The sequence below is a fragment of the Felis catus genome, chromosome E3, assembly GCF_018350175.1.
Source record: "Felis catus isolate Fca126 chromosome E3, F.catus_Fca126_mat1.0, whole genome shotgun sequence".
NCBI classification, from domain to species: Eukaryota; Metazoa; Chordata; class Mammalia; order Carnivora; family Felidae; genus Felis; species Felis catus.
Window position 1 is genome coordinate 39047905 of NC_058383.1, and position 26803 is coordinate 39074707.

Genomic DNA, 26803 nt, shown 5'->3' on the forward strand with positions numbered 1-26803 from the left:
GGTCCCCAACCTGCAAGGAGCTATAGTTACGAAAAGAAATGGGTACCTCTGAAATATAACCTTTCAAGGGTCAGGTAAGTGATATAATATACACATGGAAAAAAAAAATATCTCCTTCTTAAGTTGTATTTCCTTAGACAACAGAAGAGTGGAACATGAATCCATGTTTTTAAGTGTCTGACTTCTTCCTGGTTTGGAATGCTTGCAAACAGGGCATTAAATAGGGAACAGTTTCTGATGAAGCCCTCCACCCCTTGAGCATATACAGCTCTAAATGCAAGGGAATCAGAATGTACATGTAGGATTCTGACATGCTTTTAACAAATGGCAAAAATGGGAAGATACATGGGTATGTGACAAATACTACTGGAAGTCCAGGCATGAGAACCATGAAGAGAAAAGATGAGACAGTAACCAAAGCCATCCAGAGCCTCAAAGTTCAGAAAGACAAGGACAAAACAAGGCACAGAACCTGTTTCAGAACTGACTATATAATAAAACTATTGCAGACCAAAGCGGACAGGGATGGGGCAGGGGTGGGTGGGACACACACAAAGAAGCTGATCACTCAGAAAAGGCTTCACGGTCACCAAGGGGGTAGTTTCCACTGGGGGAATTTCTTCAGGCAAAGAGGAAGAGCCTGAAGAGGAGAAACCGGCAGCTTAGAACACCCTGGACACTACCTGGGCTGTACAGGGCACTCGGCAGGTGCATCCGAGAAGGGACTCTCATCGAGGAGGAGCAAAGGGACAGGCTAGGAGAGACAGGGAAGTCCTAGGAATGCTGGAACTGAGGCACCCTTCCAGCAGTGCTCACTTCCCAGTCACCGAGAAAGGGGGACTAGGAACAAAGTGCGTCAATGTTTTCAGCCCTGCCAGGGGAGAGTGTGTGATGAGAATGCGATATGGCCACCCCTTGAGATGAAGCCACTTCCTTCACTGTAGGGGAGCATCCAGAGCCAGGCCACAACTGAATACATGCCCTCTACTTCAGACTGGGTCTAAGAGCAAGATCTGCAAGGTAGAACCTTTTCCTCCTGGGTGGCACAGAGTTCCCAGGTCCACTTCAGGCTTTGTCCTCCCAGCTTCTCAGAAACAGGGAGGGAGAACAGAAAAGTTAACTCCAGGCCCCTCTTCCCACAGGTACCACGGCAGGTCAAAGCACATAACAACAATTTCGGTAAGGCTTCAAGCTTCCCTGCAAATCTTATCAGCCTTCTCTGACAGCATCCAATATACAGCTGTCGCTTTGAGATACAACTCCCACTGCAGTACAATTAATTCCAAAAGAGAAAAACAGGTTGAAAAATGAGACTTTAACAATGATTTCATTGTAACAGCTAAGCTTCAGCCAGATGAATTCTGAGATACTTCCGAGATGCACATACACACACACACACACACACACACACACACACACACACACACACAACGCAGCTGCCTGCACACAGGCCTCTCCAGCCTTCTCCAGCGCGGGCAGACCTGCCACCACCAGCTCCACCAACATGCAGAAGGCACACACCTCCAGAACGACCCTGCTTGGCATCCAGACACACCTTCACACATGCCTTTAAATACTGCGATTCCCTGAAGGCTGCAAGCTGATTCAAAGCACAGTGGCTGGTGCAGAGGACACTTGATCTCGTCTGTGGGGCAGAGGAGGTCACTAGGCCACCAGGAACTATGTGCCCACCTTCATCAGGCTCCTGGGCAACACTCCAAATGCAAACCGTCCTTGTCTGCTTTGCGGGCCGTGCGTCCGGGCAGGGGCTGCTGACGTAGGCCGTGGCCGTCTATTCCGCGCACCGAGCTTGCGGTGCTGTCAGTTCTACTTCTGTGGGCCTATGTGCAACCCAACTATTTACACGGAAACCTGAATCGGTTCCTCTGATGAGGGATTTGAAACCCACAAATGTAAATCCTTTATAACAAACTATCTCTCTTAAGACATTCAAAAGGACTTGGAATTTCTTGGAGTAAAAATTTCAGTTTAAGTAAGGAAAATTTTCCAGTCTAAGAGGATGGAAACAGACCCTGTGCAACTACATAAATGCAACCAGTCAAGCGATGAAAACAGATCCCCAAGAACCATCGCGAACCTGAAAGGCCTTTCATATCCAAGGCACGATCAGCAGAACATATTCCCCATCACTCAAAAATACGCACTCTGGGGTGCCTGGGTGGCTCAGTCAGTTAAGCATCTGATTTCAGCTCAGGTCGTGATCTCACGGTTTGTGGGTTCAAGCCCCATGTTGGGCTCTGCGCTGGCAGCGTGGAGCCTGCTTGGGATTCTGTCTCCCTATCTATCCCGTCCCTACCCACACGCGCACACACGTTCTCTCTCGCTCGCTCGCTCTCTCTCAAAAATAAATACATATAAAAGGAAAGGAAAGGAAAGGGGAAAGGAAAGGAAATCAACTCTGCCTGTCGATTCAGCTAGAGACTGGATACAAAACCGGTTCTCGATAATCAAGCAATGTTTTAAAGGGTCCGGTATTAAACACGACCCAGTCACAGAAGAAGGCACTACTAAAAAGGCCTGAATGATACCCGTCCAAAACTTCGTTTCCACACCAGCACTTCCTCCCCGGTGATTTGCCCTTTGAACCTGCCTTCAAAACAACTGCACTCCTCACCCCTTCGGCCAGCTGTCATCAAAAGGGTAGGGGCAGAGCTCGCACACGTCCGTCCCAGCCCTCACACCTGCTGAGGGAGTCATTTCTGCATCAAATGTTCCTCAGCCACACATGGGATCCCACCAAAGTCCATTTCCACGGAAAATTCTCCTCAGGAAAGGTCCAAGTGCACTGCCAGGGAGGGCTCTCCACACTACCACTCGGAGGGGACGGAGCGCGCTCGCCCCGTTTCCGCAGCGGTTCCCCCTTCATCACACCCTCGCCCTCCACGCACCCGAACCCGACGTCGCGCGGCTCGGGGATGAGGACGGGGCACGAAGGGAAGACACGCCCTGGGGTCGCCTTTTCTTCCTCACCAAAACTGGGCTACAGGCGGCCTAGAGGCCGAGGCCTGCTCTGAAGAGCTGCCCAGGGCCTCTGCTCAGGCCCCGCGTCTACGCGGGCTGCCGCCGCGCTCCTTCCCACAAGACCCTGTCGGAAGAGGACAAACCCACGCTCCCACCTCTCAGTGTGGGGACCTCACCCTGCCCGCTCTGCAGGGGCGTCGCGGGGACAGAAACACATCACACCGCCCGAGACCACGATGAGAGGGAGCTACCCGAAAAGGAGTGTGGAAATCAGAACCCACTCCTTTCCATGTCCCCCGCTCTCCCAACCGCCTCCCCGCACAGACGCGGCCACGCTCGCAGAAGCGTCTCCCGCTTTACCTCCAGCAAAGTCACTGCAGCCCTGGTCTCCCAGAGGGAGGAATCCGAGCCTCCCCCACTCGGAACAGCGGCCCCCAAACACAGGTGAAGCGGAGCCTCTTTCCAAACAGCTGCTTTCTGACAGTGTGAGGCCGAAACGGGCTCCAGGGGTCACAGAGTTCAGCCATCTGCCCCGAGAAATAAGTGTGCGGCCCTTCCACGTGAAGAGGTCCCTCCTGCCTCCAGCACGGCACCGTCGGGACGCTCAGGCACAACCCCGGGAAAGACGTTCTGGGCAGTGGCACCGAGGACCTCCTCAAGCCAAGTGGCGTCCGAGCCCCCCGCCAGGCCGGCCCTCAGGGCCCTCCCCACGCGAGGGGGCAGAGGGGAGCCCGGGGCCCTGCCGCGGCTCAGTCGTGGGTTCAAGAGGCGCTCGGTTTAACAGGTAGATACTTACCCCCCATCCATCGGTCTCCCGGTCTCCGCGCCCGTAAAACGGGAACGACACCGACCTCACCCCACCCTATCAACGGAAACCAAGCAACACGGCGGGAGCTATCTGGAAAAGTGCCTGCTTTTTAAAGTAAGTGTTCAACAGGGGACCCCGGGTGGCTCAGTCGTCTAAGCGTCCGCTCTTGATTTCGGCTCCGGTCGTGATCTCATGCTTCGGTCAGGATTTCAGTTTGTGAGTTGGAGCCTGAAGCCGGCTTGGGACTCTCTCCCTCCCTCTCTCTGCCCCTCCCCCCTCAAAAAAACTAGAGAAAATTTTAAAAAACAAAGTCCGTGCTCAGTACGCGGTATGGACAGCCTCTGGCCCACCTGAGGATCCAAGCAGGCTAGGCCACGTTCAGACCTCACGGTAGTGCCCCCCTGCTGGCGGCGCACCTCAGAAAAGTGGCCCGATCCACAGCTGGGCCACGGGCTTCTCCCACAGTGCCACCTTGAAAATCCAGACCCGAACTGTCAGAAGCGCCAAGCCTACCTGTCCTCGGATGAAAAAGCCAATACTGGGGGCACCTGCGCCATCACGGAGGGGAAATACGGCCTATCTTCACCCGGCAGGGGGGACCCAACAAAAGCCTTGCTCCTCTGGCTTCCTGACAGCGGCGAGGTGTCTCCGCTGTACCCAGATTCATTTTCCCAACGTGGATGCCAGCAATTCCGCGCTAAGAAGACGGCTTACTAGAGAAAACTCCCGATGTCGACCGCCCATCACGCGAAGGGCCAAGACGGTGAGGAAATGTGCTCTCTGCCCCTTCGGAGGACTCCAGCAAAGTTCGCACCTTGCGCCCCAACAGCACCGCCGCACCGCCGTAGGGACGGTTCGTGTTTCACGCTTTCTGGGATCGTGCTCACCCCCGGCCTCCACTGAGGCTCGCCAAAAGCCTCTTTCGTGTTTTTGCCTGTCAGCCCAGACACCCCAGGGTATGGCCACATGTCGCAACGGCCAAAGACGGCCCCTTTCCCTTTCACCGTTTTCTCAACTGAACAGGTCCTCCTCTGCGGCTCTGGAGCGTCACCCATCCCTACGGTGTTCTCCGGGTGAAGTCCACTGAGGAGCTGCAGAAGGTTCAAGAACCAGCTGAAGTTAACTACAAAATGCGGGGCGGCTCTGTGTTTTAATCTCAGGAGAGGATTTATTCCTTCCGTCAGATTCTCAAAGGGGTACAAGACACCCTCCCCCCCACCCCCGGCAAAAAAAAAAAAAAAAGATTAAGAACCGCCACCACAAAGCTGTACGCTGCAAAACAAGGAGTCGGGTCCATTTCCTGGATCTTCTTTCATTTAAGTGATTTTCCCTTGCCTTTGGAACCTAATTTTGCACCCACTTCTCAGTTGCGCCCAAGGTATAAATCGTGAAAACACCTTCGCAACTCCCCAACTCAAACACCGGGAAAACATCAAAACGCTCAAGATACTTTTAGCAACAGGGGGGGGGGGGGGGGACGTGGAAACACTTTTAAGCAAAAACATTCAACCCAACAAGTGTTTTTCCCTTTTATTTTCCCCTGAAACTCCTCCTCCCCGTCAGGATCACTCTCCCCCACCACCAAATCCCCTCCCCCGGTAAGCAGGTTCAAGTCCGGCCCCCTTGGGGCTTCCCACTCTCGATGCCGGGGCTGGAGAAGAGCCCCGAGGCAGGAACGGCACCCCTGGCCGCTCGGCCGGGCCGGGACAGCAGTCTATCACATTCCATCCTAAGCGTGAATTCGGGGGGCCCGGGGCATCAGGTGCTCCGGGCAAGAACTCGTACCTCCTGCTCCGCTGCGGCAGAGGCGCTGGGACCCCCCCCTTCCAGGTGAAGGCCCAGGGCGGTTCCTCCGCAGACGGAACGAAAGGTAAGCCCAAAGGCTCGGCTCCAGGCCGCGGCGCGCCGAAAACAAACTTTCCAAGCACTTCCACCGCGACAGGCCAGTGACACCTCCTCGGCCTCCCCCGCCCTCCGCGCGTCTGTCAGCGCCCCCGCCGGGCAGGCTCCCGCCGCGCCGGGGCCCGGGCTCCCCGCGACGGCCGAGCAGCGCCCTCACGAAGCCCGCGGTCCTCTGCCCGGCCGCCCGGCCGCAGGTGAGGCGCCGCCCGGCCCTCGGGACCCGGGGCCGCCCCGCCTCACCGGGGCCCGGCGGCCGCCGCGCTTGGCCGGGCGACGGGCCGGCGCGCCCGAGCGGCCGGCGCGCACTCACCAGCTGGCTGGTGGTCCTGGCCATGGGCCCCGCGTCGGCGCGGGCGCCTCCCCCGCAGCGCTGCGCGACTCCGCGCCTCCTCAGCGTCCTCCTCCCCGCGGCGGAACCCCAGCAATGGCCGCCCTCATCCTGCGCCCGCCCCGCCGCCCGCCGCCCCCGGCGCCGCCCCGCCCCCGCGCGACGCCGGGCGGGACTTCCGCCGCCCCGCCGCTGCCGCCGCCCGCGCCCATTGGCCGAGCCCGCCGTCGCTCCGCCGCGGCTCCGTCAGCCCTGCCGGCGCCTCCGAGCCGCATTTCCGGGTTGGGGCCCGGCGAGCGGGAGAGGCCCGGCCCCGTTTCGGACGCGGGGGAGACCCGCGCGAGCCAATCCGGGGGCCGTGGGGCGGGGCCGCGCGGGAAGAGAGGGGAGCTGTCATCCCTGGCTCCCACAGTGGGAAACTGAGGCTCGCAGGGCCCCCCAACACCCAGCTGGCCAAGGTCACGCCCAAGGCAGCGGCGGGGCCGGGCTCGGACGCGTGGCTCGGACCGGGAGCCGGGCTCTGCGTAAACACCCAGAGACGCAACTTTGCTGGCTACAAAACTGAGAAGTGTTCACAGACGGAAATTTGGGCTGCAAAATCAAATATAAATTTGGAAGAAAACAGTCCCATCGCATCACTGCTGACAGTCCCAGGGACACCTTCAGAACTTTCTTCTTTGCTTATGGTTTGGGGGAGGGGGGTTGTAGTTGTGGATGATAATGATGGTGTCGAATTTTTTTGTAGTTGTTAGTGATGATGGTGTTATTGTTGGGTTTTTTTTTAGTTGTGGTAAAATATACATAAAATTTAACACCTTAACCATTTGAACACATGCCGTGTGCACAGTTCAGTGGTATAAAGTACATCCACATTGTTGTGTTGTGACCAGGCTGTCAAAAAAAATCAGAATCATCTTCGTCACCTCAAGGTTGCATACTTTTAGGTAACCTTTTCTGGGGCGCCTGGGCTCAGTCGGTTGGGCTCTGACTTCAGCTCAGGTCATCTCACAGTTCGTGGACCTGAGCCCAGCATCCCTGACAGCTCCAAGCCTGCTTGAGATTCACGCTCTCTTCCTCTCTCTGCCCCTCCCCTGCTTGCTCGCTCTCGCTCGCTCTCAAATATAAACATTAAAAAAAAAATGTTTAATTACAATAAATAAATAAAAATAACCTTCTACTTCCAAAAGAAATGTTTATTTTTTAATAACAATTTAGACAGTACAGAGACTAATTAGATAAATTAATCCATAATCCCACTAACGAGAATTAATTCTTGAATAGCAGTGATAGCTGCTAACATTGAGCCAGCACTTACTCTTAGTAAAGAATTTTCATGCCTAATCTCTGAACAAGTATCCTTGCTAGTACTGCCCCACTTTTCAGATGAGGAAGCTGAGGCATTCTGAGTTCTGTAACTGGCCCTAGGTCTTGTAGAGCCACAGCCTGGATCTTGATATCCATATGCCAGAGACTATGCGTTAGACCGTCCAGCCTCTACTTGTCCAAACTCTGAGTGTTCTGCACCTTAAAGAACAGTAAAAAAGTAAATAACTCCTACTCCCCAAAAGGGCTTATGCAGGTTTGATACTTTTTTCACTTAACACTGTCTTCATTTCGTATCCTGTACAGCTCTCCTGCACCTGCCTGCCATCTTCCCCACTTCTAAGGACACTTCTAAGTGCACTTCTAAGTGCAGAGGACTCCACTGGAGGAAGCCTAGAGTTTATAGACCCACGTATTGATCAAGTTCCCTCCTGACACCGAAGTGGTTCCCAAACGTCTTCCTCGTAGACAAAGCTCTGCACTTAAATTCAAGCACACCTTTATTTCCTTCGGATAAATTCTTAGCAGAAGGAACTGCTGGGTCAAAGTACAGGGATTCCTCTCAGGACCTTTGAGACATGCTGCAAACTGCCAATTGCTTACCCCACTCCAGACACTAACCCTCAGTGAACACAAAGGCAAGGTCAAAGTAGGTACCAGCTCTTGCCACCAAAGCAAGCCACATTGGATACTTGAGAACACTGGAAACATTCTGCATCATAACCCTTACTACCTATAAAAATCGGTATATCTGATTTTACCCACAACAGCTCCATGAGCAGTAGGTACTATGACCATTTCTATCTTGTACTTGGGGAAACTGAGGCTTCGGTGCCTTGCCTACTCTCAGCCATAGAGCTACTAGGTCACAGAGCACAGAACTCCAAACCAGTGCTGACCAGCACCACCGCCTTGCTCTTGGCCACTGCACTCAGCTGCCTCCCAACAAACCCTTCTTTTGTATTTATGTGAGTCCTCACAAAGTGATAATAACTTATCCTCAGAGAACGCTGACCATCAGACGTATGTTACTAAATTCTCATCACAATCCTATGAGATACTCAGTATTTATGACCATCTCACATGTGAAATTTGCTAGACTGTACACTAAATGCAATTGTGAATAAATACAGAGCTTTAGAGTCTAAAGGATACACATCAAGAGCGAGCTTTCCCAGAAAGTTACCGACTGATGTGCTCCACCAAATGACGCGGTAAACCAAGAAGACGCGAGATCAGGAAACAGGAAAAAAAACAAAACACACAGGAGGGTGGTGAATGGAAGTCCCAGGATCTGTCCATCCAGCAAGTAAGCACTGAGTCTCCCCTCCATCCCAAGCACTGTGCTAGACATTGACAATTCACCAGTGATTAAAACACAAAAATCTCTGCTCTTGTGAGAGTCGGATGCCACTGGGGGCTGGGGGGGCGGGGAGGAAGGGCAGGGTGGGAGAGACCATCAAAGAAGCCAGTCTCATGACATATTAGAAGATAGCAAGTGCCATAGGGGAGAAAGAAAACCAGTGGGGACTCAGGAGTGCCTGGGGATGGGGTGCAATTTTAAAAGACTAATGAGAAACCGCAGGATAAGAGCAGGGAGGAAGCACATTTACAGTCACAGTACAGACGCACTGCTTCAACCGGCAGTTACCATCCTCTACCTCGGAGGGACCCGGAGAGCAACGGGGGCCTGAGAGAGCTGAATCCTCATCCCTTGTAACAGAAAGGCAATAGACAGTGACTGTACGTGAGGAGTCAAGACATAAAGTACAGGGGTGCCTGGATGGCTCAGTCGGTTGAGCGTCCAACTTTTGATTTCAGCTCAGATCATGATCTCACGGTTCATGAGTTCAAGCCCCGCATCAGGCTCTGCTCTGACAGCACAGAGCCTGCTTGGGATTCTATCTCCCTCTCTCTACCCCTTCCCCACTGGTGTGCCCGCGCTCTCACTCTCTCTATCTCTCTCAAAATAAATAAACTTAAAAAAAAAAAAAGACAAAGTACAAAACAACGGACATAAACATCAGGAAGAACATTTAAAGAGTAGTAAGCAGGATGTGAGTAAGGAGAGGTGAGGTGAGGCAGGGGCTGCTATTATTACAAGTCTGTTTAGAATTCTCTGGCCTCTTGGGGAACCTGGGTGGCTTGGTCAGTTGAGCGTCTGACTCTTGATTTAGGCGCAGGTCATGATCTCAGGGTGGTGGGATCGAGCCCCGAGTCAGGCTCTGTGCCAGACATGGAGCCTGATGCTTGGGATTCTCTCCCAATCTCTCTCTCCGTCCCCCCCCCCGTCTCTCCCCGTCCCCCCCTCCTTGCACCTCTCCCCGCCATGTGCACATGCGCTCTCTCTCTCTCTCTCTCTCTCTCTCTCTCTCTCAAAAATAAATAAACATTAAAAAAAAACCAAAAGGAACTATCTGGTCTCTTCAACACTGATGCAAATAAAAATTAATAAAATGGATGTATCTTCTCCCTGGAAATTGTAAGCAGCTCTCACTCATGACTGTAAAACTGTGCAAGGATGTTTATAACAGCAGAGCTTTAACAAAAAGCAAGAAAAAAAAAAAAAGGAAAGAAAAGAAAAGAAAAAATAACCAGAACATTCATCAACAAGAGAATGGTAAAACACATTATGGGATATTCATCCTGGAGAATTCGATGCAGCTATGGGAAAGAAGAGAGGGAAGGTCTAAGCGAGAGCCCAAAGGCAGAGAAGCAAGTCACCGAATAGGGACCGAGGTCTTCAACCTTTTTTTTTTAGTTAGAGTCGCTCACACCAAAGCAATTCAAAGAGAAACGGGGAGGGGGAAAACCTTGAGGGAAAAGTACACGGAGAAGGCCAGAGCCCACCAGAGCAGCAGGTGCAGTAGGCACCCCTGCTGGCCTCAGGGGAAGGGGTGAGAGGAGAGGGGAAAGCAGGGGAGCGGGCTGCAGGGGCAGGGCAGGGAGGAGCAGTCGAAAGAGGAACCAAGGACAGTGCTTAGTTCTCGTGGGGCCTCAATGGCAGCCAGTGTGCAAGCCAAGGCCAGGCCAGGCCACCCCTCTCTACCCAGGGAGAGGCAGGGCACCCCCTCTGTGGGTCAGGTGTGGCTGCCCGTCCCGGGACAGCGGGCAGCAGGGGGGATGGACTCACCTGGCACTCCACAGTTCACTGGCACCCCGGCTGGAGGAAGGAGAGGGACAGCCCATGGCTCTCCTCTCTCCCTACCCTGCCCAATGCCTCTGTCCCTGGTGGAAGGGTGACCCGAGGCCAAGAATGCAAGGCCTGGCTTGACATTGTGAGGTCATGTTCCACACAAGGAGGAACGGGGGATGCCCATACCATCCTGGGAGGGGCTGGAAGGCTGCCTTATGTACATGGCCTGGGGCCGGGGGAGCCCCCACTGCAAACCGGGCCCTGTGCCCGCCATGGTCCACGGTATTCCACCCATCTCTCGCTCATTCCTCAAACCGTCATGGCACAAGAGAGAAAACCCTGGTCCGGAGGCTGTGGCACTTGCCACACAGCTCGTGTATTAGTTACCTAGCCCTACGTAACAAATTATCCCGAAGCTCAGAGACATAAAACGACAAACCTTTATGACCTCATGGTTTCTGTGGGTCGGGAAGCCAGGAGCAGCTTGGCCGGGTGGTTCTGGCTCAGGGTCTCTCAGGAATGTGCAGTCGAGACATCAGCAAAGGCTGAGTCATCTGAAGGCTTGACGAGGACAGGCGGGATCGCTTCCAAGGTGGCCCATTCACTCAGATATTGGTGGAGGCCTCAGTTCCTCACCATGGTGGCCCCTCCACAGAGCTTTCCCGAGTATCCCTATGCCATGCCAGCCGGCTTTCCCCAGAGTGAATGGTTCCAGAGAAAGAGAGCACACCAGCATAGAATCCACAATGACTTTTACACCCCAATTGCCAAAGGGATCTACCTCACTTCTCCTACACTCTACTGGTCACACAAAGGCGCCCAGCACCACATGGGGGGAACTCTGCTAGGGTGTGGATCCCCGGAAGTAGATCGCCGGGGACCATTTTCAAGGCCGGGCACCATAGCTAGCTGAGGGCAGAGCCAGGATTCCAATTCTTCCGGGACGTACGGAGACGTGGGGAGAGCCAAGAGAAGAAAGGCACGCCAGGCCTGCACCCCTGGAGGTTTCGAGGCAGGCAGGGAAACCAATGAACACACATCCAGTTAGGAAAACAAGGAAACTCTTCAAAGATGAGAATGTGGTTTCCTGCCTCTGCTCGCTGAGTGCCTGGTCACCGTACCTAAGCTCCCAAGAGGCGTCCAGCTGCACGTGGACGGACCCAAGGTGCCAACGCCAACAATTTCCCAGCCACCTGGGAGAAATGTCTTCCTGTATAAATTGTGCTCCGTGGGTAACATATTTTAACTAGCCCTAGAGACGGGAAACAAAAAGTTGCGTCAAATCTCAGGCAAGTAACCTTCTTTCCCTAAGTCTCAACTTTCCCAACTGTAAAATGGGCGGACTCCCAAAACTGGCCAGATCCCAAAGACGGAACCCGTCTGGTGTTAAGCACATCGGGAAATGAGCACTTTCATGCACTGATGATAGGAATGTAGGATCTCCTTCAGACCCAGGCAGTAGGGAGGCCTGGCCGAGGCTCTTCTCTCTGGAAGGAACGTTGGACAGAATAACGGCCCCTCCGAAAACGTCCACGTCTTGTTCACCCAACCTGTGAATATGTTGTATTACGCAGGGAGAGTTATGCCTGCCAATAAGCTGACCTTAAAAGAGGAAGATTATCCCGGATTACCCAGCTCGGCCCAATATAATCACAAGGGTCCTTAAAAGATGGAAGAAAAGGAGTCCAAGTTCAGGGGAGACAACACGGAAAACACAACTGGCCCGCACCGGCTTTGCAAAGGCGGGATGCCACGAGACAACCAGTGTAGACGGCATCCGGGAGCTGGACATAGAAGATTCCCCCAGAACCTCCAGGGACAAGCAGACTCTGCCACCGCTTTGATTTTGGCCCGCAAGGCCTATTCCTGACCCCGACCTCCAGAGCTGCAAAACAAAGGTGTGTTCTTTTGAACCTCTAATCTGTGGTAATTTGTTACAGGGAAAGAAAACTAACACGGGAGGCCCTCCTGTGGCCACACAGAAACCGGGAACCCACGGGGACAAAAGGAGTGCCTACACAGGGTGCGCTTCTGCCTTCTAGATGCACTTGTGCATCTGGGCCCCCAGAATTCCTTGCGCGTCACTCCACGGTCCCTCCTCCTCAGGGCGGTTGGGGTGCTGGGATCCCCCACTGGTCCGTGGTGGGATCTGCTTAACGTTACGAAGCATCCATCTTGGAGAACACGGAGCACCTTGCTAAAATAGTGACACATTTCGATGTGTCCCCACCCAGGGAGCTTACCATTTCATGCTGCTTCACTAGAAAATACCGAAGAGCAGAACAGTATCAAAAGTACAATTCCAGTTCATAAGACAAATCAAGACATAAACGTAGGGACAGGAACAGGATCACGTTGGAAGGATCACACCAAGCTCTTCATGGTGGGAGACTGAGAGGCAGGCAAGGCTCAGAGAGGGCCACCGCTCAGGGCACGGGGCTGCCCCCCACCCCGGAGCTGCCTGCGGACGACAGGGGCACATGGAGGAGGTCCCAGGGTCTAAGCAGAGCCGACCCCCATTCACCCTCCTGGTGCCACACCTCCTCCCGTACCACCCGCCCCGCCCCCCGCGACCCGGAGCAGGCTCCGAGCTGGGGCGAAGCTGGGACAGGCAGTGGAGCCTGCCCCCAACTCCCCAACGCCAACGAGGGCGGGGAGAGAAGGGGCGCAGAGGGGGGCGGAGAGGAGCCGTGGGGCAAGAGGGATGCACATGGGCGCGACTGGAAGGAGAAAGAAGGGGAGCGGCGAGGCCGGAAGGCGTGCGAAGAGGTAGCCGGGCAGCTTGGGGCGCAGTGGGGTCCGCGGCTCGCGGGGGCGCCGGGGCCCTGGCCCCCGGCACTCCCCCCCCCCCCCCCGCCCCGTGCAGCGCAGTCCGGGGCTCTCGGCTCCGGGTCGGCCCTTTAACCGGTACTGGGTCAGCGAGCGACGCGCGTCCCGGCTGCTTTGCCGCGACTCTTCCCTCCGCAGAGCAATCCTGATTGGCCCCGGCAGAGGCCCGCCCCTTCTGACACTTCAGAGCCCGCCCCCCAGGGAGGAGCCCCTCCCACAGCAAGAGAGATTCCCCCCGCCCCCCCGCCCTGTGCGCCGCACCTCTTACGGGAGCAGTAGGTCCGCGTAGACCCGGCTCCTGGGCCGCAGGCCGCCCCGCGGCGGAGCGGGTCGGACCGGACTCACTGCGCACGCTCTGCCGTTCGCGGCCAGCCCCTGTTCGGGCGCGGTTTCCCCCCACCCTTAGGCCGCTTCTCCGGTCTGGACCACCCAGATCCTCTGCACGAATCAGCGCTGGGACCCTGCGCTCGGAGCCTACGGAGACCGAAGCTTCGGAAGGGACGCCTCGGCGCCTGGACTCGAACCTGTATGCACTCTGAGCAGTCCAGGACCCTCAAGTGGATGCCTCTGTAGTGTTCAGGTGCGGCCGCCAGGCGGCCCTCGCCCCACTCCGCGGACTCACGACGCACCCGCCCCTGCATCGGGTCTCGCCACCACTGGGCCCTCTGTTCCTCCCACTCACGTACAACACAAAGCAAGCCACGAAGGAGGTACGGATGGCGCGCCAGGTCACCTCTCCAAGGACCCCACCTCAATGAAAGTCACCCCCACCCATCAGTGACTCAGCACGCCCCCCCCCCCCCCCCGCAGCGTCCGGGTCTACACCCACACTAGAACAAGTACGTTTCCACTTCACTTGTCTCCAGCCCCTTTGCCACCCTAGAGCCAGTCCCTCAGGGTCTTCTTGCTGGGGGTCTTACTTAAAATGGCAGCATATCTTCTGTTCAAAACCCAGCAGCCTCAGACTCCAAAGTGGCATGGTGGGTGCCAGGGCTAGAGGAGGGGTAACAAGGGTTAATCTAGTGGGAACAGAGCTGCTCTGACGGGCGATGGAGACGTTTTGGAGGCCACGGTGGTGATGACCACACCCCTTTCTGGCGAGGGTGGCCGACTGTCCCACCCAACGCACTAAGCCTCTGCCACTGGATCTCTGTGGGGCGGTTCCCCTGGCCTGGGTGCACGTGCCAACCAGCACCGGCCCCTGCCATCCCTGGTGTCACCCTTGCGGACCAGTAGCACAGTTAGTCCTTCCCGGATGCTCCAGCCAAGAGTCAGCGTGCCGACAGGTTTAAGTGAGGCCCCCCGAGCTGAGCAGGCCAGGCCAAGTCCTCGCTGCGGCACTCACCAGCTCTCGAACCGGTAGCCCCACTTTCCCCATCCGAGAATGGGGAGGACTCCTCTGGATGTCTGGCAGAGAACGGGTTAACACTGGCAATGCACGTGGAATAAAACCTAGCACCAAATAAGGCAAGTGCCCACTGCTCAGCCTCTAACGTATCTGGGAGCACCGCCTGCTCCCTCCCACCAGGGTGAGCTCAGGGAGACCCGCCCTGCCCCTGGATCACTGGTGCAGCCGGCGGGCGCTGGCATGATGCAGGAGCTGGTCAGTCACCTGTTAGGTCTGTGATGTCCCTGCTGCCCACAGGCATGTGGCCAGAGACCCAGCCCCTTGGGACACCGAGAGGTGGCTGCTGTCCCAGGCCTTTCCTGAGCCCTGCCTTACGGTGTTGGCTCTTCCCAGACTGTTCACTCAGCCTAGAACACAGCTGGGGCCAGAGGCTGTTTTTGTCACTTTGGGCCTGGACACGCTTTCTGCAGTGGGCTCTGTGGCAGAGGCAAAAGGGACGGTTGCCAAGCCACACGAGATGGTGACCTGGGACATTTGCCTTTGACCTCCTATTCCAAGAACTTCACCCATTCAAAAGGGGGAAGGCGCAGCCCACCCCAGCACGCAAACGGGGACAAAATCAATCCCAGGGCTGGGGCTACGCCAACCCTGGATGTCTGATTGCCACATCGCGGCTGCCCTCGTGACCTGCAGGGCTCCCCAAAGCCCACTTGCCTCAAAGCGGCCCTATCAGCCCCTGCTCCCAGTGCGGGGGCACTGCTGCCGGGCCTGGGGGACATGGACGGCCGCGGGATGACACTGACGGGCAAATAGTTGCAGGGCTCCAGACACTGGTGATCCCGAGCTGCCCACCAGCACCAGGCAGGGTCACCCACAGCGGTGCAACCCAGGGGGCACGTGGGATCCCCGGGCCCACCTGGGAGTCGGATGAGGAGAAGGGGATGTTCAGAAAAGGCCCCAAAGGAAGCCGAGCCTTGATTACCCCGAGGGCTCAAAGAAATAGGGCTGCGGGCTGGGCAAGGAGCGGTGGCCAGGGTCACCTCTGGGCCCCTCGGCCACTGCTTCCGACGCTCAGAGCCAGGCAACCTGGAGTCCTCTTGAAGGCCGAGGAGAAACAGCTCGCAGTGTGCTCAGGCCCAGCACCATGGCCTTGGCCTCTGCTTCACTGGCCCAACTCTAAAGGGGCAGAGGGGAGCCCGTGGGCCATCCTCACACAGCCGGCCTGGCCTCCAAATGCCCTGCACGGCCCACCCGAGGCCCCTCCCACATCCAAGTCCCCCCAGCCCCAGCTCCTAATTGTCCCCACAATCAATTCTCCCACTTAAAATCCCAGAAAGCACTGGGGCACCTGGGTGGCTCAGTCGGTTAAGGGTCCGACTCGATTTCGGCTCGGCTCACAGTTTCACAATTTGCTGGGATCGACCACCAAGTCGGGCCTTTCACTGACAGTGCAGAACCTGCTTAGGATTCTCTCTCTCTGCCCCTCCCCTCCTTCAAAATAAAATTTAAAAATCCCAAGAGTACCCTTTTCCTCTATCCCCCGACATGTAAACTTCTGGAGCCCTCCACACTCACCGTCCCCAAGCCCGTTCCTGTCCGCTTTACAACCTACGACCCAGGACTTTCCCCTCCCGCCCTTCATTTCCAACCAGCACAACTGCGTGTGGGGCTGCAGGCCTCAGACTCGACTGTCCAACAGAGAGGGGCCCTGTCACCTTCACTGGGGCCCCTCAAGGCTGGGATCAGCTAGAATCCAGCCGCTCTCCTCCCCACCCCACCCAGAGAGCCACCGAGGGAACGGCGCTCTGCCTTGAAGCAAAACTCAGACACGAGACAAGTCCCTGCGGGGCGAACATTTATCCAGCTGCCTCCACCTGGCAGGCCTCCACCTGGGGCAGGGCTCCCACTCGCTCCCCGGAGACCAGCTCCTCGACGGCTCAGCCCTGACAGTGTCCAGCTCAGGCTGGTCGTCCCTTCCAGCCGTGGTCCTCAGTCACTGCCTGGCTTCCTCCGCCTGCCACACCAACTCGCCCGAGATGTAGGTGGCCCGCACGTGGAGGGAGTCATCGAGCACCACGAAGTCTGGGTCAGAGGCGGCCGGTGAGACAGAGGCAGGGGTGGGTCCACCACCACCCCACACCCATCCAGAAGCTGGTGGGGAAACTGAAGCCTGGGACACGATCTGGGCACGGCCACCCCACCCCATCGAAGGCTGACCAAGGCCCTGGAACCCATGTTCCTGGAAGCAGGGCACAGGAGACAAAGACCCCAGCTGCCCCTCACCTGACCCGACGGGAAGAGGAACCCGGGCTGAGGTTGGTGGCCAGGTAAGGCCACCTGGGCACAGGGAAGATCCCACCTGCCCTGGCACTGTCCCGAGTCCCCGAGCCCTCCCGAGTCTTCACTGGCCCGGGTGCCCACGTCGGGCCCTGACCTGCGTCAGCCCCGAAGTCCAGGGTCCCCTTGTGTTTCTCCAGCCCCAGCAGCTGCGCGGGGTGCAGGGACGCAGCCTCCAGGGCCAGCTCCACACTGCAGCCTGCTCAGGGGACACAACCGGGCAGTCACCCCCCATCCCTAGCTGGTTCCGTGGGCAGCCTCTCCCCCAGCCCCAAAGCTCCAAGTCCCAGAGAAATCCCAGGTCTCTGCAGCAGGCTGACAAAGCCCCACCTTCCCCCTCATCTGAGGACACTGCCAGGTACCCTTTTCCTGGTCACTCACCCATCCCAGCTCTGCAGGGCTCCCCGCCTCACTGACAAATGCCCTGGACCCAGATGGCCGCAGGCCCCTCCTCCTTCCGGGTCCCGGGAAGAGCCCCCCAAAAAGAAGCAGTAGCCTGGGCATCAACGAGGCCACCTGGTCTTGGCTTTCCGTCCCTGCTCCCTCTCAAGAAGCCACACGACCAAATCCTTTTTCTTCTGTTCCCTACCTCACCACCCCTCCCCCCAACAGCCAGCCTACAGCCATTTCCTGCCTCCTGGCCTGTCTCCCTGCTGCTCTAAACAGCATGTTGAACCCGGGCACCCCCCAGGTGACACCCCAGCCCTGGGCACTGCCAAGAATCCCGCAGGGCCCGGCCAACCACAGCCTCTGCCAAATACCCCTCCCTGCCCCCCCCCCCGGACACGCCTACCCCCTCAACAAGCCTGAAGCGCTGCTCCGACCGCCCCCCTCCCCTCCCTAAAGCTCCGTACCCACGGAGTCCTGCGAATCCACAGGCCCCAGGCCGAGGGCCTTCCCGTGGGTACGGTGAGCACCCTTTTCTCGGTGCCTTGGCCTCACTGCCTATCACCCTGGGTCCCAGCCACATGCTTGCTCCTCGCTCTCCGAACCTGCCCCTGAGCTGCTGCAGGGGGCCTCAGCCGTGTTCCTGGTGCTCCACTCCTAGGAATCCCATCCCACAAGGGGTGTCGCTGCAAGAGCCCAGGGGTCTCCGTGCTTCCCTCCAACCTCCCCCCCCGACACATATGTGCACACGCGCGCACGCGCGCACACACGCGCGCGCACACACACACACTTGCCCCCTCCAGCCTCACCAACCTGTAGCCTGCAGGAAATGCCGGACGCAGACATCCATCGGGGCTATGCTGCCGCTCAGTGTCTTGGTGCCTTGAGAGTGAGAGAGCAGGTTCTGGGGGGACCAGGGGCTACTGGGCACATGGGGGGTGGGGGGCCCACAGGCCGGCGGGGAACGCTCAGATGTCTGCGTCCCACAAGAGAGGCCAAAGGGCCGTTGTCGAGGAGTCAGCGGGACGAGAGGGTCACTCACCGGCCACATAGGCTGTCAGCCCGTCCACCTCCACCTCCTGCTGCCCCAGCGTGTGACGCCCATTGCCCAAACCCAGGGCGGGAACGGCGTCAGTGACCAACACCAGCCCTGCGGAAGGAAGGGGACTCAGGAGCTGCCCGGCCGAGTCCTCCCACCGGGCCCCGCCCCGCCCTGCCGCTCACCCTGGGGATGGGCCCGGTGGGCGATGCGCAGGGCGGCTGGGTTGGTGTGCGTGCCATCCGCGATCATCCCGTAGAAGATGTGGCGGCCGGGAGGCAGCCGGTCACTGGTCAGGAGCCCCACGATACCGGGGTCACGGTGGTGGAACTGGACAGAGATAGGAGGGCAGCTGAGCGACGGCAGGAGCCCTTGCGCCTACCCGCCCAGGGAGTTGCGGGGGGGGGGGGGCCGCACGGGGCACTCACAGGCAGCATGGCGTTGAAGAGGTGGGTGATGAAGGTGGCCCCACTCTGCACGGCTTCCTCCGCGGCCTGCAGGTCGGCCACCGAGTGTCCTGCATAGGGGACCTGGACTCAAAGTGTGCACCCAGCCCAGGACCCCACGCGGGCCCAACCCTGGAGGTGGCAGTCCTCACCTAGGGACACACAGATGCCACGGGCTGTCAGCGCCTGGATCACCTCGTGGCTTCGGCCCAGCTCGGGGGCCAGCGTCACAATGCGGACGTTGTCCAGGGGCCCGTAGGTGGCCAGCACATCGTGGAAGGCGTTGGCCTCAAAGGAGCGCAGGTGGGCTTCGGGGTGTGCACCTCGCTTCTCCCGGCTGATGAACGGGCCCTCCAGGTGCACCCCTGGGAGAAGAGGAGGGGACAGCTCCAGCGGGCCTCTGGCCCTGCAGCCCCCGCCCTGGCCCGTCACCTGCCCGACCTCCCTCCCCAGTTGGGCCTCTGGAGGGGGAAGGGCTGCCAACAGGTCCCCAAGGAGCCTCCCGGGGTGGGGGCAGGGAGAGGGGTCAGCCACTCACCGAGGACCCCTGCCCCATGGGGACCACCACTCTTCACAGGGATCTGAGGAAGGACCTGGGGGGAACCAGCTGTTAAAGCCCTGCCCCCTACGGCCCAATGCCCAGAGATCACAGCCCAGCCGAGGTCAGAGGTCAGAGGTCAGAGCCCAGCCCCCTGATGGCCTTCCGTCAGATAGCAGAAGGTAGTCGAAGGCCCCCAACCAGAGTCAGGGAAGGCACAGCGCTAAGAACCATCAGGACGCGGAGGAACACGCAGGGGCGGAAGGCCAGCTGCCAGCAAGGAAAGGGAAAGGACAAAAGGGACCTGACCTGGCCCCGCAACGTGGCCAAAGGGTCTGGACCCAGCCAGACAGGGGAGCGGGCCCGGCCTCCTGAGCTGCAGGACCGCACACACGGCCAGGGTCAAGAGGAGGCGTGCAGTCCAGGCAGCGCGAGCACAGAAGCGGGGGCTCGGGGGCCAGAGAGGTCGGTGCACACGGGGCTGGGGGCTCAGGCGTCAAGGGCACAGCCACACGGTGCCTGAGCCGAACACAGGTACTCACATGACCCGTCCTGGAGGCGGGGCGAGCTGCCAGAGAAAACTGCCGCCCGCCGAAGGGCCCTGGGGCACCCCCACCCCAACCCAGATACAGCGATGCGTAAAGAGGCTGAAACCCGGGGAGCCTGATGGGCCGACACTGGGCAGGTGTGGGCAGGGGCACGCGGTGGAGACACCGAGGAAACAGGCAGCGCCTTGAGAAGCGGGGTCGGGGGCGGGGGGAACCAGAGACACCATTAAAGAGCAGCTGGGCCCTGAATGTGCCCTGCCAGCAAACCGGAAGGGCTCCAGGCGAGGGGTGGGTGGAGGCACCCCCCCTGTGATTAGGTTAACACTGTCAGCACGGAGCCAGTGAGGCTGTCCCCTCGGCCCAGGGACCTCAACTAAGGGCGCCCCCAGGAGCCCGCCCCAGTCTCGGGGCTCCCAGCAGCCTGCTGGCGCCTGATCTCAAACACAGCCGACGGCCAAGGCTCAGTGGCAGCTCGGGGAAACCTTGGGGAGACAGAGGACGAACAGGGCAGGGCCGGCAGGGACGGGAAGACACGTGAGGAGTGGTCCTGCACCCGTGAAACAAGAAGACAGGGTCAGAAAAAAACACTGAGAGAGAAAGCAAGCTCTTCCAATGAAAAGTATGTGAGGGACGCCCGGGTGGCTCGGTCGGTTAAGCATCCAATTCTTGATTTCGGCTCAGGTCGTGATCTCGCAGGTCATGAGATCAAGCCCCACACGGGGCTCTGCACTCACAGTGCAGGATTCTCTCTCTGCCTCTCCCTTGCTCACACTTGCTCTCTCTCTCTCTCAAAATAAGGAAACAAATACTTAAATAAGAAATAAAATAAAAAAATACAATACAACTTGAGCAATAAATAAATAAGAAAAAAAAAAAAAAAAACCCAAGTCAAGAACCAGAACATAGAAATACAGGAAACATTCAAGAAGCAGAGTCGCAGAAAGAACCAGAGACGCCATCCAGGAGGCCCAACCATGGAATAATGACTCCCAGGAAAGACGATGGAGAAACGAGGGAGAAAAATCACACACGCGCTGTGATCAAGGAACGCAAACAAAACCAAAAACCAAACTTCAGACCGACAGGGTGTGCCAATGGACGGCACAATAGGTAAATTCCCCACAGGCCCCACACGTGTCACCCTCAGACTTCAGAACCCGAGGCCAAAGGGAAGATTCCACGAGCTTCCAGAGGGAAGAAATAAGTCATGCACAAAGTATCAGAGGTCAGGTGGCTTCCGACTTCTCACCAGCAACCCTGGAAATGAAAAAACAATACAGCAACGCCTTTAAGAATTCCAGGGGAAAGTCACTTCTAACCTACGCCCAATCAAGAGAATAAAAACCTCGTTAGACCTTCGAGATCTTGAAAACTTTGCTCTCTGCGCCCCCGTCTCTAGCAGAAGCTGGTGGATATGCTCCAAAACAAACGCAAAAACCAGCAAAGACAAAGGCACGGGAGAGGGGATAGAGGCCCAGCAGAAAGACGCCAGGGGACCCCCCCCCAGGTGACGGGAAGGAGCTCCTAGGACAGCTCGGTCCAGGGAGGCCGGCAGCCAGGGCCGCGGAACAGGTCCCTAAAGCTGCCGAGGGAAAACGACATTGATAGAGCGCTGGGCGCACCCACACGTCCCGCAAGAAGAGTGAAAAACGGGCAGAGGCGGGGAGTGGAGTCGCCAGCTGAGAGAACAAACAAGGAGTCCCAAAGACACAGGGCAGACGGGTAAGAAAACGGGTCAGCACCGAGTCCTTCGCCCAGTCCTGCCGGCGGGTCTCCCCAAGTCGGCAGGCTGCTACCCGGGGAGGGCGGGGGGCCGGAAACCCACAAAGAGGAGTCTAGCCTCAGCTCCGCTGGTGGAAGCAGACACCCCTGTTCACTGCCCTAAACCGGCCTGGAGCTTAGACAGGCGAGAGCAAATTCCAAGGACCAGCTGAGCTGAAGGTGACCGTCTCCAGGTGGGAGCTGGTGGGGGCAAAGGGCTGCTGTTTTTCCTAACAAGCCAGGAGATTCGTGTAAGTTCGCTAAAAATTAAAAGCAAAACAAACCAAAAGGGGCGCCTGGATGGTGCAGTCGGTTAAGCGTCCAACTTCAGCTCAAGTCGTGGTCTTACAGCTTGTGAGTTCGAGCCCCACATCGGCCACTGTGCTGAGGATGTGGACCCTGCTTGGAATCCCCCCCCCCCCCCCGCCATCCTCCCCTGCTCTCTCTTTCAAAATAAATAAATAAACTTAAAAAAAAAAAGGTAATGGCTGAGTTCTTCGGGAACAGATTTTTTGCTCGCGAACACACCCTCTCGAGCCTCGCCCTCAGCCCATCTGTGGAGGACAGGCCCACGTTCCACCAGGCGACCCCGTCATGCCCAGTGTCAGGTCCCATCCCGAAGCTCTCTCCAAGTCTCCCAAGAGAGCTCGGTGCCAGACACGGGGCTACGGTCAGACGGCCGGGGAGGGGATACCCCAGCCCACGGGGCAGATGAACTTGTGGGTGAATCTCCGGATCCCGTCTTTCCGGGGAGCCCGCCTTGTGACACGTTCTACGGGGTTCTGCACGCGGTCCGCACGGGGACTCCCGCACAGGGAGAGGGGCCCCTCTCGATGCCGTGCCCGTCACTGGCTGTTGTCCCCACCCAGTCTCACAGGTGCCACTCTCACGCGGATGCCTCCAGGAAGGTACGCGGCCCAAGTCCAGGTCTCATGTTCTGAGCCCGAGGTGAGGTCTGAACCCGATGCACGGGGTTCACTTCGTACTTCGAAACAAAACTGAGTTTGACGAGGGAGAGACAGAGAGCGCTAAGTAGGGAGAAGGCAATGAACGACAGCATGGACGGCAAGAGAATGGGAAAGGTCAAAGTGCAGAGGGCATGGTGAAAGCCTGGCTGCCGCCTGAGGAGGTAGCAGGTCTCGGCTAAGCACACGATGGACCAGAAGCCGAGAACACTCCAGCCAGAGCTTCCTCCTGGGAGGGTATGAAAGGGTACGACTGAAAGAGGCCCTCCAAAAGAGCAGGTGGTCTCAATGGGCCAGAACACGATGCTAAGGGATCCGGGTAACTTCTGACAGAGCAGCAATCCAGTTCTGCCCAGTGTGAGCCAGCCCTGGAAGAAGGTGGGTGGACGGGAGTCGGGGAGATACCTAAGCGAACGGCCCCGTGGCGTCTGAGATGACACTGGATTAAATTTCCACATTCACAGCCTCCGAGATTTTACTTTCTGCTGTCCAACGCCTTCATCCTGCGAGTGTTTGTGGAGACTGAAAAGTAGCAGCAGGAAGCCATAAACCAGAGAGGTGCCTGGGGGGCTCGGTGGGTTAGGCATCCGGCTCTTGCTTTCGGCTCAGGTCACGATCTCACGGCTTGTGAGGTTGAGCCCCACGTCGGGCTCTGTGCTGATAGCACGGAGCCTGCTTGGGATCCTCTCTCTCTCTCCCTGCCCCTCCCCGGCTTGTGCACCCACGTTCTCCCTAAATAAGTAAATAAACATTAAAGGAAGAAAAGAAAACATAAGCCAGAAATCCTAGTGACCAGAAACTCCCTGTCCTAAAAAAAGAGGTCTCACAACCTGTATCACGATGGTCAGATGTGCTGTCGAAGCCACGGGCACAGCAGAGTCACAGCTCCAAAGAGCAGGCAACAGAGACAACAAGATAAAACAGGGCAGAAGGCCTGGGAACAGGAGAGAGAATGGCCCAGAATGGCTGGACCATACGTGGGGAGAGGGCCGAGGCTGGGGCGGCTAGGGAGGGACTGCTCAGAAGGGTAAAAAGGGGGTGAGGACGCCTGGGTGTCTCAGTCAGTTAAGCGTCCGACTTCGGCTCAGGTCACGATCTCACGGTTCGTGGGTTTGAGTGGTTAGAGGCCCGCGTCGGGCTCTGTGCTGACAAGTGCTTCGGATTCTGTGTCTCCCTCTCTCTCCGCCCCCTTCCTGCTCACGCTCTGCCTCTCTCTCTCTCAAAAATAAATAAACATTTAAAAAAAAAAAAAAAAAGAAGGATAAAAGGTGCGGGGCTGAGTGATGTGCTATGCCCTGTCCCCTGGGAAGGCCGCTGCGGCAGGACTCAGAGCAGGGCCGGCAGTTGGGAGACTAGGCAACAGTCAGGAAGCCTCACTGGTAGGTCCCGGGAAGGGGGAGGACAGCAAGGCGGGCGCGTTCCCAGATTCCAGACAAGAGAAATCAGGGATTGATGACCAAGAGAAAAAAAACACAGAACCAGGTGGCTTGAAGTAGGAAGATGAGCTTAGTTTTTAACCTCTGACTTTGTGATGGGAGGCCTGGGAGAAATTTCCAGAAAGATGTCCACACATGACAGCGTACCGAGTGTTTAAGAGGTACCGCACACAGCGCTGCCGGCCCCACAACCCCAGGAGACGGACGTGGTGCTCATTCCCAACTTGGATTCGAGAAAATGGGGGCTCAGAAAAAAGTAAGGATGGTCTCGTGTCCCCCAGATGACAGATGAACTTAGGGGACCAGGACCCAATCCCAAGCCCACACTCAAACTCCCGCAACACCCAACTCCAACTGTGCGTCCACACACCCAGGAGGGACCTCCCCACCCATGGCCGGCAACATGACCCACAACTGCAAAAAAAGCCCTGTACTGGAGAAAACAACAACGCTGGGGGCGGGGAGGGGAGGTTAAAGGGTAACTGCTGCCCTTCCCCAACTCGACTCAGGTAAGGGGACGTCCACGCTTTTCAAAACCCACTAAGCATCAAGCGGTAAAGAGGCATGATGAATACCACCTGCTTTCTGGCGGTTACCATGTAAAGTCACCGCCCCAAAGAAACCCAACAAGATGGTGGGGTGAAGAATAAAACCGGAGAGCCCGCCTGGGTGAAAACGTCTACAGGGCCATGCAGAGAAGAGAGGAAGTGGAAGGGTGGTGTGGGGGCCACAAGAACAGCAGCGGGGACGGAAGGGGGCGGCAGGGGCAGACAACGAGCTGCCTTCTGGAAAGCACATTCAGTGGAGTCACACGGCACAGACAAGTTGGGGGGGATGAACCTGAGACGGTACAAATGTGGCAATCCAGAAAGTCCCAGCAATCGGTTTCTGGAGCCAGGAGGTGGCCAGGGTGCGAGACGGAGAGGACGTCTAGCCCCGAAGACGCCTCAACAATAAACATGAAGGCCTGTGGGAAGGGCTGCAGAGGCAGTGACCCCCTGCGGGCGGGGGAACACCAAAGGAGAGCCTAGGGGCAGGACCCCGGACCCCAGGCCCCAGGGGGTGGGGGAGGCTGAAGGGTGAGGCCAGACCCAAGGGCCAAGGGGTTTGTGGCAGGAAAAATTTGAAAATTAAAGGGGTGCTACTGTTGAAGCCCCCTTCCCTTGAGACCGGAAGCCTGACCTCACCTTGTGATAAACCTCCGGTGGCGAGGTGACCAAAGTGGGGCAGAAGGAGGTGACTCCATGCGACAATATCCTCTGGGCCACCAGGGCGACCCCCGAACCCACGTCCTCCGTGGCCTGAGAGAAGTCAACGCCAAATCCACCTACGGCCACAAAGAGGAAGGTTGCACGGTGCCCGGACCACCTTCTTTGGGTCCCTGTCCCCTAAGCCCTAGACCGCACCGTTGATCTGCACATCGATGAAGCCAGGCGCCAGGATGCAGCCCCCGCAGTCCCGCTGCTCATCCGCCATTCGCCGCTCCTCGAAGAACAGCTTCTCCGGGTCCAGAATGCGGCCTCCGCGCACCCACAGATCCTCCCTGCGGCCAGAGCCGGACGGAAGCTAGGATGGCCGGTCCCTGGGCCCACCAGAACGGTGCCTGAGCCCGCATCCCGACCCCGCACCCGGCTCGGCTCCGGGCCCCACTCCAGCACCGCGCGACCCCTCACCCCGCGCCCCCACTTCAGCAGCTCCCGCACCCTGTGCCCCACCCGGCCCCGGGCCCCACTCCAGCAGCTCCCGATCCCCCGGCCCCGCGCCCCACCCGGCCCCGACGCTCACTCCAGCACCTCGAACCCCGCGCCCCGCCGGCCCCGGGCCCCACTCCAGCAGTGCCCGGCCCCGCGCCCTGCCACCCATCCCAGCAGCTCCCGCTCCCGCATCCCGCGCCCCACTCCGGCAGTGCCCGGCCCCGCATCCCGCGCCCCACTCCACAACTGCCCGGCCCCGCACCCCGCCGGCCCCGCACCCCGTCCAGCAGCTCCCGCACCCCGCGCCCCACCCGGCCCCCGGGCCCCAATCCAGCAGCTCCCGACTCCGCATCCCGCGCCCCACCAGCCCTGGGCCCCACTCCAGCAGTGCCCGGCCTCGAGTCCTGCGCCCCATCCCAGCACTCCCGATCCCGCGCCCCACCGGCCCCACGCTCCACTCCAGCAGTGCCCGGCTTCGCGCCCTGCGCCCCACTCCAGCAGTGCCCGGCCCGCCGGCTCCGCACCCCATCTAGCAGCTCCCGTCCCCGCACCCCACGCGGCCCCGGGCCCCAATCCAGCAGCTGCCGGCTCCGCACCCCGCGCCCCGCCCGGCTCCCGGGCCCACCCCCGCAGCGCCTGACCCCGCACCCCACCTGAGCAGCGCCCGCCCTCGCAGGATGCGGCAGTTGGTGAACTGGAGCACCGGGGCCCGCCCCTCGCCCTGTGCGTCGCGCATCGTGAGCCACCGGAGCCCCACCGAGCGGGCGCCGCCCGGAGCCCCGCAGCCGAAGCCCGCTCTCCCGCTCTCCGCGCGCTCGGCCGACTGCGGGCCGCCGGGCTCCGGCCGCAGCCACGTGACCCTCAGCTGACTGAGGCGTGCCACGTGACCGGCCGGTCCACGTGATAGGGGCGCCCACGTGACCGGCACGCCCCTGGGCCGGCAGGGCCGCCGCGGCCGCCCCCGCCCCGCCCCCGCCGGGCCCGGGCCCACACAAG

The 26803-nt window shown here is 58.5% G+C and overlaps 2 protein-coding genes across 9 annotated transcripts in view; both read right to left on the minus strand.

Annotated features, from left to right (window-relative positions):
- Positions 1 to 13271, minus strand: part of PDPK1 (3-phosphoinositide dependent protein kinase 1) — an 82444-nt gene extending 69173 nt beyond the window's left edge. Inside the window, exon 1 of one of the 6 annotated variants that reach the window (XM_019821156.3) lies at positions 10919 to 13271. Coding sequence is in view for 1 of the 6 variants with exons in the window: in XM_011290686.4 (XP_011288988.1) it covers positions 6003 to 6026 (24 nt within the window). In the remaining 5 variants the exon portion in view is untranslated. Of the gene's footprint in view, positions 1 to 5575; positions 5723 to 6002; positions 6152 to 10476; positions 10839 to 10918 lie in introns of those variants that run through there. The other 5 variants (XM_045048339.1, XM_023246955.2, XM_011290686.4 and 2 more) reach the window with 5 other exon arrangements.
- On the minus strand, positions 7196 to 26670 carry AMDHD2 (amidohydrolase domain containing 2). 3 transcript variants are annotated; one of them, XM_045048343.1, is made up of 11 exons: positions 26565 to 26670; positions 25520 to 25656; positions 25301 to 25440; positions 19404 to 19458; positions 19018 to 19230; positions 18848 to 18936; positions 18605 to 18749; positions 18423 to 18530; positions 18194 to 18262; positions 17091 to 17192; positions 16495 to 16738 (listed from the first exon to the last, which is right to left on the minus strand). In XM_045048343.1, exons 2-11 carry the CDS (start codon positions 25587 to 25589, stop codon positions 16650 to 16652), a joined length of 1080 nt encoding a protein of 359 aa, XP_044904278.1. In that variant the 5' UTR covers positions 25590 to 25656; positions 26565 to 26670; the 3' UTR covers positions 16495 to 16649. The 3 variants fall into 3 exon arrangements, with proteins under 3 accessions (XP_044904277.1, XP_044904278.1, XP_023102729.1); XM_023246961.2 differs by having other exon boundaries at positions 26461 to 26667; XM_045048342.1 differs by lacking the exons at positions 16495 to 16738; positions 17091 to 17192 and adding an exon at positions 7196 to 7544 and having other exon boundaries at positions 26461 to 26668.
- Between the last annotated feature and the right edge of the window lie 133 nt (positions 26671 to 26803).